Below are 15,877 nucleotides of genomic sequence, written 5' to 3'. Positions count from 1 at the left end.
ATTATTTTAAGTAGAGCAAAAGCTTGCTACTGAACATGTCTTCCATTATTTGAGGAAACAAATTGTTACATGATACATGCTATTGATTCGGCAGATGAAAGGATTTACTACATGGGGTAGGGCTGGGGAAGCAGTGAGAGTAAACCGAGGGGTTAGAGCCGGAGGAAGCCCAGGCCCGGCCGGCACACGTGTGCGCAACTGCTGGGCCGTTCCACCGAGTGGATGAAAGCTCTCTCCCGGCCGATTCTAGGGCAGTAGCCTGAATGTCAGTTTTGACTCTGAGAATGCCCAAGATTTAGCCGCCGCTCCGCACACTCCCGGGCCCTGCCCAAGCTAAGGGCATGCTTACCACCCAGAGGGGCCTGGAGGTGTGGTCGTCCTTCAGCGGCATCTGCAGCCTGTAGTCCTTGGCTCCATATTCATCCACCTTGGTGCCGGACTCATCCACCTGCTTCCCCGCCGCCGAGGGAACCGCTTCCTGAGGGTCGTTCCCAGGGGCGTCCTCTTCATCATCCTCTTCATCCTCATAGTGCCGCTTCCTGGATTTCTTCTTGTCTGCAAGATACCGACATACAAATAAACCCAGCAGGAGTCTCGGGTTCCCTCCGCACCGCTGGGCAGCATTTCACCTGTGCCGCCGCCGCCGCAAACTCCTAGCTAAGAGCCACCAGCATCCCACGGGCGTTGCGCCCCTCACCCGCCCACCCCAGGCCGAGTTCGCCGGGCTGCGCCCAGGTCCAGCATCTCTCCCGCCCAAAGGCCTGTCCCGAGGGGGTGCGCGCGGGAGGACCGGCAGGGTCGGCCGGCGCGGAGAAGCCGGGAGCAGCTCCGAGGCAGAGCGCGGGGCAGGGCCGGCGAGCGCAGTCGTGGCTGAGCGTGCCCGCGCCACGTCTCACCGCGGTCCGCCCGGTCTCTTTTGCCCATGGCAGCTACAGCAGCAGAGAAGGCCCAGGCTCCCACAGCAACGCCGCGGCATCCACTGTCGGGGACTTCCGGCTCAATCCGGAAGCTCCTTGTTGTCCACACAGGACGTCCCGCCTCTGGGCGCCGTGATGGCGGGGGCTGGAAGAGCGGGGAGCTGGCGGCGGCAGGCGTCGTTCGTTTCTTTACAACTGAAGGAAAATACTGTGTGTTGAGCACCTGCGTAGTGCGCGAATGAAAGGCCTTATCCTCCCGGAACTTAAATTTTAATGAAGCGATGTGGGCAATAAACAAATTTGATAAAGACAGAGAGAATATGACCTGAGTCCATGGGTAAGGAAGAATTTTTTTTTTTTTTTAATTAAAAAAAAATTTGGCTGAGCACGGTGGCTCATGCCTGTAATTCCAGCACTTTGGGAGGCTGAAGTGGGTGGCTCACTTGAGATCAGGAGTTCAAGGCCAGCCTGGCCAACATGGTGAAACCCCATCTCTACGGAAAAAAAAAAAAAAAAAAGTAGCCAGGCATGTGGCACACGCCTGTAGTCTAAGCTACTTGGGAGGCTGAGGTGGGAGAATCACTTGAACCCAGGAATTAAAGGCTGCATTGAACTGAGATTGCACCACTGCACTCCAGCCTGGGCAACATTTTTTTTTTTTTTTTTTTTTTGAGTCGGAGTCTCGCTCTATTGCCCAGGCTGGAGTGCAGTGGCACGATCTCGGCTCACTGCAAGCTCTGCCTCCCGGGTTCATGCCATTCTCCTGGCTCAGCCTAAATAGAGCAGGTTACCCTCAATAATGTGGGTTGGCCTCTTCCAAATCAGTTGAAGGCCTTAAGAGCAAAGACAGGTTTCTCAAGGAAAAAGGAATTTTGCCTCCAGACTGGAACATAGAAAGTTCTGAGTTTCCAGCCTTTGGACTCAAGACTACAACATCAACTCTTACCTGAATTCCCAACTTGCCAGCCCCCACAATTGCGTGAGCCAGTTTTTTAAAAATAAATGTCTCTCGCTCGCTTGCTCAGTGGGCCTCCTGGTTCTGTTTCTCTGGAGAACGTAACACAGATTTTTGGTATGGAAAATAGGGTACTGCTGTAACAAATACCTAACAATGGGAAAGTGGTTTTCGAATTGGGTAATTGATAGAGGCTGAAAGAATTTTGAGGCGCATGATAGAAAAGCCTCTACTGTCTTGATGAGCCTTGGTAGAAATATGGACATTAAAGGTGATTCTGGTGACGGCTCGATGGAAAGGAGAAATACGTTATTGAAACTGGAAGCAAGTGATAGAGAACTTGCCTGAATTGTATTCTGTTGGGTGGAAAGTAGAACTTGTAAGTGATAAGCTAGGACATTTTAACCATTTTCTACGTAATGGTTAAAAGTGAGGCCTGGGCCGGGCGCGGTGGCTCATTCCTGTAATCCCAGCACTTTGGGAGTCCGAGGTGGAGGATCATGAGGTCAGGAGTTCAATACCAGCCTGGCCAATATGATGAATCCCCGTCTCTACTAAAAATACAAAAATTAGCTGGGCATGATGTCGTGCGCGCCTGTAGTCTCAGCTGCTCAGGGGGCCAAGGCAGGAGAATCTCTTGAACCCAGGAGGCAGAGGTTGCACTGAGCAGAGATCATGCCACTGCACTCCAGCCTGGGCGACAGAGTAAGACTCCATCTCAAAAAAAAAAAAAAGCCTGCTTTCTCTTTACTGCTTATAGTGAAATGTGAGAAGAGATACACTGAAGGTGGAATTGTTCAACAAAAGGAACCAGAACTTGAAGATTTGGATCATTCTTAGCGTACTCACATTGTTTAAAAAAAAGAGAGAGAGAAAGTATGCTCTGGAGAAACACTAAGGATGTGGACAACCATTTATTTGCAAGAGATTAGGTGCGTGGCTTATAGACCCAATGACCCATCTCCACAGAAACCTGGACAGTTTTGACTGGGGTACATAGATGGGATGAAATGAAGGAAGGCTGTTGGACTTCCAGGATTCCACAGGTAGGAAAAGGATTGGCAGGGGCAGTTCAGAGGCCAGTGAGCCTGCTTCCGCCACCATGCGACTGAAGGGGACAGGCTTGGGTTTGAACCCACGGCCACCACCTCCTCAGTTCTGAGGGTGTAGGACTGCAGCCCCAGTGGGTCCTGAGGAACAGAGCATCAAGCCATTGAGGATTATTCTCAAGCCTTAAAATCCTATCTCATTGGCCCTGTTAGGTGTCAGACTTGCTTGGCGCCTGCAAGTCTTTTTCCTTCCCATTTCTCCCTTTTGGAATGGAATGTGTGTATCCTCTGCCTATCCCATTGTAATTTGGAAGCAGATAACTTACTGCTGTCATGGGTTCATAGATAGAAAGGAAATTTGCCCCACCAGGAAACCTTACCCAGCGTCAATTGATTTGGATGATTTCAGTGATAAGATTTGAACTGGTATTTAGATGATATTGGACTTGGAGTTGATGCTGGAATGGCTGACTCTTGTTGACGTCGAGATGGGGTGAATATACTTTGCATGTGGGAAGGATATGAAGTTTTAGGGGCCAGAGGACAGACTATGGGTTGAATTGCGTCCCCCATTCCTCAAAAAGTTATTTTTTGTTTTTGAGACAAGGTCTTGCTGTTGCCCAGACTGGAGTGCAGTGGTGCAATCTGGGCTCACTGCAGCCTCGACCTCCTGGGCTCAAGTGATCCTCCCTCCTAGCCTCCCAAGTAGCTGGGACTACAGGCATGCCACCATGCCTGGCTCTTTGTATTTTTTTTTTTGTACAGATGGGGTTTCGCCATGTTGCCCAGGCTGGTCTTGAACTGCTGGACTTAAGCTGTCCATTGCCTTGGCCCCCCAAGTGCTGATATTAGAGGCGTGAGCCACTGCACCTGACCCAAAAAGGTATTTTGAAGTCCTAACCCCTACTACCTCTTAATATGGCCTTATTTGGAAACAGGGTCTTTATAGAGGTAATCAAGTTAAAATCAGGTCATTAGGGTGGGCCTTAATCCAGTAACTGGTCCCCTTATAAAAAGGGGAGCACACACATTTGTGTCGATAGACACACACAGAGTACCACGTGCTGATGGAAGCAGAGATTGGAGTTATGCTGCCACAGACCAAGGGATGCTATCAGAAGTCGGAAGAGGCAGCTGGACACAATGCCGTGGAGCACATGTAGTCCCAGCTACTCGGGAGGCTGAGGTGGGAGCCCAGAAGTTTGAAGCCAGCCTGGGCAACATAGTGAGACCCAATTTCTAAACTATAAAAAATAAGTTGGAAGAGGCAAGGAAGGATTCCTTTATGGGTTTCAGGAGCATGGTCCTACTCACACCTTGATTTCAGACTTCTAGCCTCCATAACTGTGAGACAATAAATGTTTTATTACAAGCCACCCAATTTGTGGTACTTTGTTACAATAGCCCCTATTGTTGGACATTTAGAGTTTCAAGTTTGGAATTTATAGATGCGACTTACAACCTTCACAGTCTATTTCCACAGGTTAATTCCTAGATATAAATTGCTGGATCAGAGGATATACAAGATTCTGAAGTTTAAGACAGGGTCTGGTTCTGTCATGAAGACTGCAGCACAGTGGTGCGATCTCAGCTCACTGCAACCTCTCCCCCAGGCTGAAGCGACCTGCCCACCTCAGCCTCCTGGGTAGCTGGGACCACAGGCATGCACCACCACACCTGGATGATCTCTGTAGTATTTGTAGAAACGGGGTTTTACCATGTTGCCCGGGCTGGTCTCAAATTCCTGAGCTCAAGTGGTCCGCCTACCTCGGCCTCCCAAAGTGCTGCGATCACCATACCCGGTCTATTCTGAGGTTTCTGATTCTGATTTTGAGATTTCAATTCTGAGGTTGTGTTAAGTTGCCCTCTATAGCAAAGTGTTAAATTATCTCCACCGGGCGCGGTGGCTCACGCCTGTAATCCCAGCACTTTGGGAGGCCCAGGCAGACGGATCACGAGGTCAGGAGATGGAGACCATCCTACCTAATATGGTGAAACCCCGTGCCTACTAAACATACAAAAACAGCTGGACGTGGTGGCGGGCACCTGTAGTCCTGGCTACTCGGGAGGCTGAGGCAGGAGAATGGCAGGAACCTGGGAGGCAGAGCTTGCAGTGAGCTGAGATGGCGCGACTGCACTCCAGCCTGGGCGACAGAGCCAGACTCTGTCTCAAATAAATAAATAAATAAATAATCTCCAACACCATGTGAGAGACCGTTCCTTAAACTCAATAGGTTTGATTGTAGGGTTTGTGTTTGTTTTTAATCATCATTAGTTCTGATTTAGGAAATCAAGATGTCTAGCCAAAGATATACTACAAGTTGGGTGGAACATTACAGACTTAGATACTGGAAAGATTTAGTTTAGTTTCATTGTTTTTAGATTTGTCTGTGCTTGGTCTCCTAGAGAGTGCTCAACTCAAGCAAGGAGGGAATAACTGTAAATAAAATGTGTCCAAGAATAGATCTGGAAAAACCAATCACAGTGGAAATAAATATTAGCTTTATTAACACTCAAAGTGCCATTCATTTATATTCATTCCATAAGTCCAGAAGGTTACTTAGAGTAAGCCTTTGCACCACAATCTTTCAAAAAAATGAACATGTAAGAAAAAGCAATTTTCATTGTGCTAATTATTGCAGGCCTTCATGCATGTAAACCTAAACAAAATGTGTGCCAACGATATACAAATTTCCATATAAACAAAGTCATTGATCACTAACAAAATATAAACATGGTTTCTTTTATATTAGATTTTTAAAAAAAGCTATTTACCAGCAAGAAAAAACAAGTACCTAGAAATTATAAAACTCAGAAATAGTATACATTTTTACAAGCACAATTTTGAATGACAACACAAAATCAAAATGTGCATGAAATGTGGCACGTACCACACTATATCTGGCTTCTGGTAGGTTTTCCTAATCACACCGGTTCCTTTTCACATCATAAACTTAGTGACATTCGACTTCGACAGTGGACTTTATTCCTAACATGAGTAATTTTACATGGTACCGCATATTTAAAACAAAGTTTTCTTTAATACAACATTGTCTGATTGGAAATTTCATTTCCAATTCTTTTTCTGCCGGTTACTTAAAACACACAGTACAATATAAAGACACAACGAATGTTTGGACATTTCAAAACCAATTTATAGTCAATTACAAAGAATCACAATATGCCAATATACTGTTTTATAAACCCAGTCTGACCTTGCCCAGTGATAGAAAAACTAAAAGTTGAAATATTTTGGGGTAGAATACAGGAAATATTCAAAGACAACAGTAGGACAGGCCAACAGCAACTGGAGATAGAAAAATCTTGACATCTCGAGACAATTTAGTTTCTCACATTTTTCCATAGCTCTGAGAATTCAAAGGCCATTTTTAGCGGTGTGTTTTTGCTACTGCTTAAAACCTATTTTTCCCTTAATTTGCATTTCACAGAATTCTCTTAAAGAGAATTTAATGCTTTTTCTTGCAAGAGTATTTTAATTGGGCTCTAAGTATGATTTGCATTCAATTCTGAAAATACAAATACATTTTGAATGGTTAAAAACAAAATTTTAAAAATACTTTTGATCAGCCAGCTGAAATATATTCATATAGTAAATAATCTCTCAGAAAGCTTTTATATATATTTAATTATCACAACTAAATAGTACCCTTATAAAACAAGTTCATAAAAATGTAGAAATGAAATGAAAGAAAGAACTTACTGGGATATATACATGTGCCTACAGACAGAAAAAAAATCTCCACACAAACATACATCCCCTGATACACAGAGCATACTTTCAACTTAGTAATGGATAATACATTATAAAATTTTCTAATTTCTATTAATGTTGAACTCCTGAGTTCTTCAACAAAGAACCATAGATAAGTATAGTCTGTAAAAGCAAAAAGGTCCATTTAAGTCAGTAATAGCAGTGCAGTAACTGATGGCTACATCTTGAAAGAAGTTAAAACATAAAGACACAGACAGTAGTTCAATGCACGCATTCATGATGCTCATACACTCATCAACAATTATTGGTCAGAGTAGTAAATCAGTGTACAAATTAAACATTTCCAAAAATGTGCAAAAATGTCAATCTTAATAGGAAAAAAACCCTTTGTACATAATTATAAACTGCCCAGCATTCAACTGAGATTAGAAACATTTACAGAGAGAAACCAATAGGTTAAATATAGAGATTTTAATGGCTACATTTAAAAATGTACATTATTATGTCAAAGGGTAAATTTACAAATTGATAATCATAGTTTGCAACAACTCAAAGTTTATTCTCAAATTTATCCAAGTTTACTTTTATTTACAATGAATAAAAAGAACCATGTGAAATGTAAGAGATGTCAGACATTAAAAGTATTTTTGGTATTAACTCTTATAATATTTCAGAATTCAGGGTAGCAAAATTTTAAAACCAATAACAATAGAAAAAATGTAAACCATTTACTAATTAAGATTGCATTAAAACAACTGTTGGTTTTTAAAGAAGTATTTTTATCCTTAGACACTGTACTTTCAATTGAATAGCGTGTATTGCAAGAGTTTGGCACACTTCCTTTTGCCCATAAGCCTCTCCAGCTCAGATGTTTCAACTAATCCTCTCTTCTTATTCCAGATGGAAAAAATTCTTTGGAAAAGTAAGAATACATCAAATCCATTTTGTATCTATCTAATAGAGTTTAAGATGTAATTTTGTTACTTCTCTCCTCCAAGTAAAGCTAATGCTAAAATCATCACTAGTTACATATGCTTTTAAAAAATAAATTCTAAAAGAATATTTAAAAATAAGTGAACTTAAAAGTGCTTTTTGGTATGGTCATGAATTTTACTGTTCTCAACTGCATTAAGGGATTCAGAAATTATTTGGGGACAAGTCCTGCACATATAGTAGAAGCAGACACTTCCTTCTGTTCCAAAATGTCTATGGCACAAAGCAGACATCAGTCCGGAACTTACTTTTCCTCACAGCTTTGCTGAAATGCCCCTCAAGTCAAACCCAAGTTCATAAATGTTAAGATGCTAGGAAGAAAGTACGCCATCAACCTGAGGCATCAGACGTTAATGTCTGTCTATGTGCACTGGTGGTCAAGTGACATTAACAAGACTGGCACATGTACAAGCTTAAATTCATGTCTACATAGTTCCTCAAAAGTGGAAGTAACTTCTGCATGTCTAAATGCAAACACTGATCACCTGTCCTTCTCCTTGAAGGATATACCAGAATACAAATTCTACTAGTATCTGCTTTATAATTTTTACACTATTAGCTTACAAGTGGACAGAAGTAACAGTGCTAATTATTTTGGCTATGTGTACAGGGAATATAAAAGCTTTGGTTTAAAGTGATTCTGATAATACAGATTGTGTTACAAACAAGAAGTCATCAGGCAGAAGGAACAATGGTACCGATTTAATGCCTTTGCTGTTATTAACAAAAATACCGTATGACTGTCAATTAAAATGCACAATTATAAAAGATATGAAGAATTCTATGAGACTGTATACAGGCAACAGATAAAATGTATTCTTTTCTTTACTGTAGCTATGACTCCTCCCTCATCTTTCTGAAGCTCAACCCTGAATGCTTACATGACCATTGAAAAAAGAATCTCTAGGCTCCCCCAAGAGCTCATGTCCATCAACAGCTCTGGAAGGTGAGTATGGGGAGATGGGAGGCCAGTACTTCCCACACCTACCATGGGATCCCGTCCAAACCATGGCAGGAGTCAAAGCCAAGCCAAAGACAACTATGAAGCAGGAACAACTGCTTCATAGCATGCTTCCCCTAGCCAACCAAAAAGAGGTATAAGAGAATTTCCTTGTGAATACTTGGTAAGCTAAGAAAGCTTATTTTGATAATATTTGGCAGAATTTCAGCTCCAAAAAGTTCAGGAAGAACTATGTAAAATCAATTACCTTCTATTTAAGAATTATATATAAGATTATTATACATATACACAAATTGAGTTTTAATCTACTTTTAGCAACCAAGAGTATGGCAATTTATAATCAATATCATTATTATACAATCATTTATACTAGCTACTTGTGGAAAATGTACTGGTGTTCCTACCCAAGGATGACTACACTCACTGTATGTCATCAGTAGGTCATACATTTGAGTTGTTCTTCCAAAACCAGAAACTGAGCTAAATCAAACACTCATACCTTTCCCCTTCTTCCTTCCTACCCCTGCCTCCAACTCACCACCATACACACACACACACACACACACACAGAGGCGCACATGCACACACTTCACAGAAAAGTAACTTAGACTATTAGCGAAAATGTTAGCTGAGCATTAAGGACTAGAATCTGCTATCCCTGGATTTCCTACTCACTGTCCTGTCTCATTGCCTTAACATTTGTAAACCATGTGAATGACTTCCTTAGGGCAAAAACAAGTACTGTAACTCTACCATGAAAATCATAACTGAACAATAATAATATACCAAGAACTTGGACAGTGCCAATGTGACTGAAAATCAAGTATTCAACCCAGAAAACATTTACATGTCTCTTTAGAACGAGAATACCTCTTTCTACGCTTATTGGGAATTCATGTCTGGTGGAAGCTGCACCGTGTCTATCACAGACAAATCCTAATGTTTCTCTCCTAACATTTATTATTTATTTAAAAAAAAAGGAGGTAGAAAAGGGTAGGAGGAGGCAGGCATTAAGAAACATTTAAGGACCAATACACAGTCTAAGGCCAAATGAACTTGTGAAGCCTACTGATTTTGGAAAAAATCTTCATTTTGGTGGGTAACTTGAATTATTAATATAAAATAAAATTAAGGCATACAGAGAAAAGGCACTACTAAAAATTAACAATTGGATTGCTTTTCATTAACATTTAACCAATCTTAAAATTCAAATAAATATGAACATTACATTTGTAAAACAAAGGCCAAACTTAGTAATAAAACAATATGATCTCAAGAAACTGTCCTGATCTTAGTATAAATAACACTGTTGACAGAGTTCGATTTCTATCAAATGTTTTGGGTATTTTCACAATTTAGACCAAAATAAAAGTATGTTTTCTTTAAAAGAGACACTGGGAGAAAAAAACGAACAAAAAAACACTATTACGGAATAAATGCTCCCCATCACCGGAACTGTTGAGTAGAGGCTGGGTTTTGCAGTAAGAGGGGGTCCTGAGAGAGATGCTGTGTGACCTGGTTGGGGAGGTGATCCCTCCAGTTTGGGGACACTTTTACTCTAATCCCTGTTGTCAATGACATTTCAGTTTATAACAGCCAATGATTACCTAAAATTGCTTTTCCCTTACTTAATAAAAAATAACATTTTAAAACATCACTGCTGAACTTTCAGAGTTAGCGTATGCCATAAAGTAAGTAACTGCTTGCCCATGTTCCTCCTAGATTGTGACCTCCTTAATGAGGATGTTAATTTAGTACCTGACATAGTAAGTTACAATTATTGAATAAACAAATGAAGAAGATTCGTTCTATTTAAAAAGACAGATTTGTATATTTAATTGACACCAGGTGATTTTATATCAAGCTATCAGTTCCCAGACTCCAAATAAAATCACTGGCACAGAACCTTGCCATAGACCAAGGAGTCTACATCTAGCTTGGTCATCCTGCTAAACTATTCACATCTGATTTTATTTCCTAAGTGATTTCACATATCTTGTAACGGCTCCATCAGAAATACTACAGAGCAGATCTGACATATATAAGAACTGGAGTAGCAGAAACTTAATCGAAAGAAATAGTTTCATCTTTTTAATGCAGTTTCTATTGGGAATAAGGTAAAGACTCTCAAGTGAAAGCCAATTCAATTTACTCTGAAATTAAGGTTTAAAATTTTCTTTTATAGTTCAGCAAATGCATTAATATTTTAATTCCTTATATATATTATGTAAGGGTAACTGCCTTTTAAAACTTTCTAAGGCAATAGTCATTTTTTTTAAGTTAGAAAGATGTTTTGTAAACAAGGAAAAGTGCTGAGAATTTTCAAGATATTCATACTGAAATTTTCAGTCTGTATAATTTTAAATACATTTTAAATAATTACCAACCCATCAAAATTTCCATTAGTCATTATAATATTTTTTAACCCTTTTATTCAATACAACACTTTGTTTGCAATGTAAAAGATCTTATATTTGGTCCAAGCCTAAGTTATGCCACTTTGAATCTCTCAAGGCCTTAAGTAGAAAGATATTTCCTGAAAAGCACATATAAGACTGCTAGTGAATCTTCTCCAGCACCGAAAAGTCTGCCACTGTCAAAGCAGAATGCATTTTGAAGGCACAAAGTCAGCAGCCTGACCATTTCCCAGCGTCAGCAAAGAAGCATCACAGTATAGAAGAATCAATTGTGCATTTAAGAAACAAAACACATGGAGAGTTATCTTAAAACGTTCAGATTGCATTGGTTGATCCGTACCATTATTAGAAAGAAGGAAAAAAAAACGGAGTGTTACATTTAACTTCCCCAATGAAGCTGTTTTCTTTCAAAACTTTCTTTTTTAAATTTACTTTTGGTCTTCCATACCCTCCGCCCCCACACCGTCAAGCTTTTTTGTTCTAGTAGTTTCTATATATATTAACTTTTATTGTGGTTTTTGGTACCTTCACAACTTGTTTGAAATAAATTCACATCATATTTTATATAATAACTCTGTAAACTACTTGTCTATTTTTAAGTCTTTACATAAAGAACATTACTTTCCCATAGCTAATAATATTTGTCTTATACAGCAAAGGCCTTCCGCAGCAGTGTTAAAGTAGTAGTTTCTTTTCAGGTGCCTTTATCTTCTATAGCATTTAGAAAAGAAAACAGAGACTGAAAAAAAACAGTTTTGCTCTGGGTTCTACAGTCTCACCGGATTTCTCGCTAAAGAGCGTGTCTTATATTCTGCACTGCTGGTTACCCTGACAGACCAAAAATGAGCCAAAGGAAAAGCACAACTACACAAGACAGATATGAAGGAAAAGCCCACTGGTCCAGAGACCGTGATCTTGCTCAAGTAGAAAAGATGCCCTCATTCATAAAAGATAAAGAAATTATAATAGATCCACACACTTGGGGATTGTTTCTAGAACAAGATTTGGCAGTTGCTTTACCAAGGCAGGGGCACCTCATTCTTGTTCTTCCCTGCAAACTGCTTCAATTATAAGAGTATGAGAGAAGCATTGACAACTAATTTTGTGCTTTGACTTCTTAGACTAGCTAGTGGAATTTCAAATATTCCTACAGGGAATGCTAGGTAGGACCTTGGCACAGTAAACCAAGACCTACCTAACTTCAGAAACAAAGTGTCTTAAAAGAGTCCCTAAATAAGCACACCTTTTGGCAGAAAATAAGAATACCTGAGTCCCTTATGAATCCCATGAAAGGGATTTTGGGGCCTCCAGGAAGACTATTGTTTTCTAGACCTTTAAAAATAAAGTACTTAGCACTTGCTTTAACATGCTGAAAAAAACGGCAAGTGGCCAAATTACTGATATCTTCATGTTTTATAGTAGCACAATTCTATTAAGAGATAGTGGGGCCTTTCCCAGCTGTCTTGTTCCATTTAATAATGTCCTTGCTCTTAGTAGATACACTGTACTAGAAATACCTGGCAGCTTTTTAACCTTCCCATTAGTAGTTAAAACTTTGTTTTGGTAAGTTTTTTTTGTTTTTTTTTTTTTTGCCCAAAATTATGAATTTTAAGGAAAGAATATATAGAGATGGCTAAGTTCAAAAGGCTCGGTGTTCCAATTCAGTTTGTTCCTAAAAGGAAGAGTTACCTAGGTGGATGCAATATGCAGCTGGTAAAGTGATTGCTATTTGCTGCTTGTTGAGATCATTCGCCCTTGACTTAAGCAGCAGTAGCTGATCTTGTAAAATCCTCAATTTGCATTACATCACTTTCTCTTTGAAATTTCCTTTCCTTTCTTGCATTTACTGCTTTGTAAATAGCTGTTTTCAGTTTGTAACTGGGACTGATCTTTACATCAGGGTTTCTCAACCTCAGCACTTCTGACAGTTTGGGCAGGGTAATTCTTTGAGGGGTGAGGTTGCTTTCCTTGTGTATTACAGTCTATTTAGCAGCATCCCTGGCCTCTCCCAATTCATGCCACTAGTATCCTTCCAGTTGTGACAACCAAAAATGTCTCTAAGAATTGCCAAATGCCTAGTGAAATTATCCTCGCTCCACTTTTGGCAACCACTGTTTCACATGATACCTGTTTTTTTGGAGGTGCTTTAGTATTCTGTGATCCTAAGAACAAAGGTTTCATCTCCCGACATAACACATAAATATTACTAATTGAACTCTTCGTTCCTATGGAATGTTATCTATGGGGAATCAGGAGCTAGAAATAGAAGATGGTATACATGATTTTGATTATTTCTCCATTCCTTTAATTTTGGGTCGTCCCCCTCAAGTAAAACAAGTTTAAAATACACTAAACACCGAATGTTTTTCATTATTTCTACTGATTGGCAAATGTGGTCTCTTCTACTGCTCACACATTTGATAAGAGCGATCTCCTTTTGTCTTTTATTTCGATTTGCTCACGACTTGACTTTAAAATAAAAGGTTTTCCGTGTGTGTGTGTGTGTCTGTGTGTTTAAGCAGAAAGCTATCCCTCAAGTTTACAGATTCCAGTAACATGGATCTATTATAGTGTATTTGCTTATTATACTGGTTAGGATTAACAAATAAACATACCTCTCAGAGATGCGTATCTTCTATCAAGACTCCTACTGAGCAAAAAGGTTGGTAGACAGAGGTTAGGATCTAAAGAATACAGATATAAGAAGAAACCTATATTCTTTAAGTTGAGTACCTACCCTAAAGTTTAGGGCTCAACCCCACAAATGAGGATATATTTTAAATACTATCACTAAAAACTACAAATTATACATCATTTTCTTCTCCTTGTTTTCCATGTCTTCCCATCGCCACTGATATGTCAGTGATAGAGGGAATGACTCTACAATCTTTAGGTATTCCAAATGATTTGTTTGTACTAAAAAGAGTGACTATGTACTAAAGTGCTTTATCTCTCTGAACCACATCAGTACATTATAAAAATTAAAAAAAAAAAGTTTCAAGTTCTTGTAAGGGAAAAAAAGATTAAATATAAAAAATTTAGGTTATTATTATTATTAAACAAATTTAACCAAGAATCAAGAGAAATACTTTCCCTCTTGTCTTTTTTTCTCCCCCATCTCTCTTTTTTTATAAAAAAGAAAAGTGCAGTCAGAGAGAAGGTGAATGAATAGATGGGAGCTAGAGGCACAGGAGAGGTTACTGGCTGCTAGTGATAATGCACAAACATGTGCCTTAAGAGTTCATCAGCTGAAGGTCTCAGTTTGGCCTCTACAAAAATCCGTTTGAGGAAATCTCGAGTATAGTCTGAGACATGAGGTGGCAGCTTTGGGTTTGTTGGCTGAGTGGCAATTTTAAAGATGGCAGCCATTGCTTCAAATTCAGCCCAAGGCGGCTTTTCAGTTAGCATTTCTACCACAGTACATGCAACACTCCTGAAAAGAAACAAAAAGAAATACATTACACAAACAATAACATGAAAGAAAGCCAGTTAGCTAGAAAATGAGAAACAGGCATTAAGTCCATGTATATTTAAATATGACTTAACTTCAAATTCAAAGCTTCATTAAAAAGTTCTAATTTTGTAAAACTGTAATTTAAACATAAAAATCAATTTAAAACAACAATTTAATGACTATCACTTAATTCAAACGGTTGGGCAAAGAAAATTATTCATCTTATTATTTTTGTTTTACATAATTTCTAACCTGACATTAAAAATAATTTTTGTCTTTATCTTACAAAGAATATAAGCATTAGAAATCAATTGCCTTCCGGTGCCTAAAATGAACATCTGTTAAAGTCTTTTCTGGGTGGGAAGCAGAAAATGGTCATTTCATGGTCTAACTTAAAATTATAAAAGAATTAAAGATTAAATGAATTATAAGACACTGACAACAAAGATGAAGTACTTTTAAAGGTCTTTAGACAAACAAAGTAACTATTTACTTCTGTAATAGCAAAAAGCTTTTTAATGCTGAGGTTTGCTCACGACAAAATCCTTCCTAAAGAATGGAGGACAGGTTCAAGGATTCTAAATATTTAATCAATTATAAGCCTCACTAAGGCATAATTAATACAGTGTTAATCTTTGCAATTCTTACATCCTATTTTGGAAGTACAAAAGATAATTTACATCTGCCTCAGTAATTCAATCCCAGGTGGAAATACATAAGGCGGCAGATGGTTTTCAAGCAAACTTCACATCAAAACCTACCAGATGTCCGCTTTTCTTCCGTAGCCTTCTCCACTGATGACTTCAGGGCTCATCCAGTATGGTGTGCCCGTGACAGACTTCATTCCTGTCCCTGAGAGACAGATGGTCTGAAGCCGTTTGCTGGCCCCAAAATCTCCTAGTTTGACATTGCCTGTTGAATCTCTCAGGATATTTGCCCCTAAAAACAAGAAATTGCCTCATTTCATTAATTTTATTGGCCGTCTGGAATACAGTATAAAAGAACAATGGCACAGAATTACTTCATAGACTCTTCTATTTGTCCCCAAAGTTAGGCTGCTTTTCATCTTCTGGCAGTAGCTGGCATAATGCTAGTCACACAGGTGGTGCTCATTAAGGATGTGCTGCAAGAACACTACTTTTTAGGTCAGCTGTGTGTTTAGGACCTAGGACATTTCTACTGAAAAGGACTGGTGCAGGTTGGAGGTGAGGGTGATGAGGAGGAGAAAGGCAAAAAGGGCTAAGAATGAAGCTCAGTGAAGGACCAAGAACGCCCCCAGTTTCTCTGTCATAAAGCAGGAAGCCCATGGCTGAAACTTATTTCCCTGAGAAGCCAGCCTGTTCTCAGAAACTTCCTTAGGGTGCTTCTCATCAAAAGCATTTTCCCCTCTATTACTTA

The 15,877-nt window shown here is 39.6% G+C and overlaps 2 protein-coding genes across 3 annotated transcripts in view; both read right to left on the bottom strand.

The window, feature by feature from the left end:
* ERCC3 (ERCC excision repair 3, TFIIH core complex helicase subunit) overlaps positions 1-1,020 on the bottom strand; it is a 38,336-nt gene extending 37,316 nt beyond the window's left edge. The window contains exons 1-2 of one of the 2 annotated variants that reach the window (XM_025403860.1): positions 897-1,020; positions 350-555 (exon numbers count right to left, since the gene is read on the bottom strand). In XM_025403860.1, the coding sequence (XP_025259645.1) occupies positions 350-555; positions 897-924 (234 nt within the window). In that variant the 5' untranslated portion in view covers positions 925-1,020. Of the gene's footprint in view, positions 1-349; positions 556-697 lie in introns of both variants that reach the window. The other variant, XM_025403861.1, reaches the window with a different exon arrangement.
* A 4,380-nt stretch (positions 1,021-5,400) lies between these two features.
* Positions 5,401-15,877, bottom strand: part of MAP3K2 (mitogen-activated protein kinase kinase kinase 2) — an 89,694-nt gene continuing 79,217 nt past the window's right edge. The window contains exons 16-17 of the mRNA XM_025403862.1: positions 15,241-15,418; positions 5,401-14,458 (exon numbers count right to left, since the gene is read on the bottom strand). Of these exons, the coding sequence (XP_025259647.1) occupies positions 14,233-14,458; positions 15,241-15,418 (404 nt within the window). The 3' untranslated portion in view covers positions 5,401-14,232. The remainder of the gene's footprint in view (positions 14,459-15,240; positions 15,419-15,877) is intronic.

Source organism: Theropithecus gelada, chromosome 12 (genome assembly GCF_003255815.1).
Source record: "Theropithecus gelada isolate Dixy chromosome 12, Tgel_1.0, whole genome shotgun sequence".
Lineage (NCBI taxonomy): Eukaryota > Metazoa > Chordata > Mammalia > Primates > Cercopithecidae > Theropithecus > Theropithecus gelada.
The sequence above is the reverse complement of the archived record's forward strand: the minus strand, read 5'-3'. Positions and strand labels throughout refer to the sequence as shown.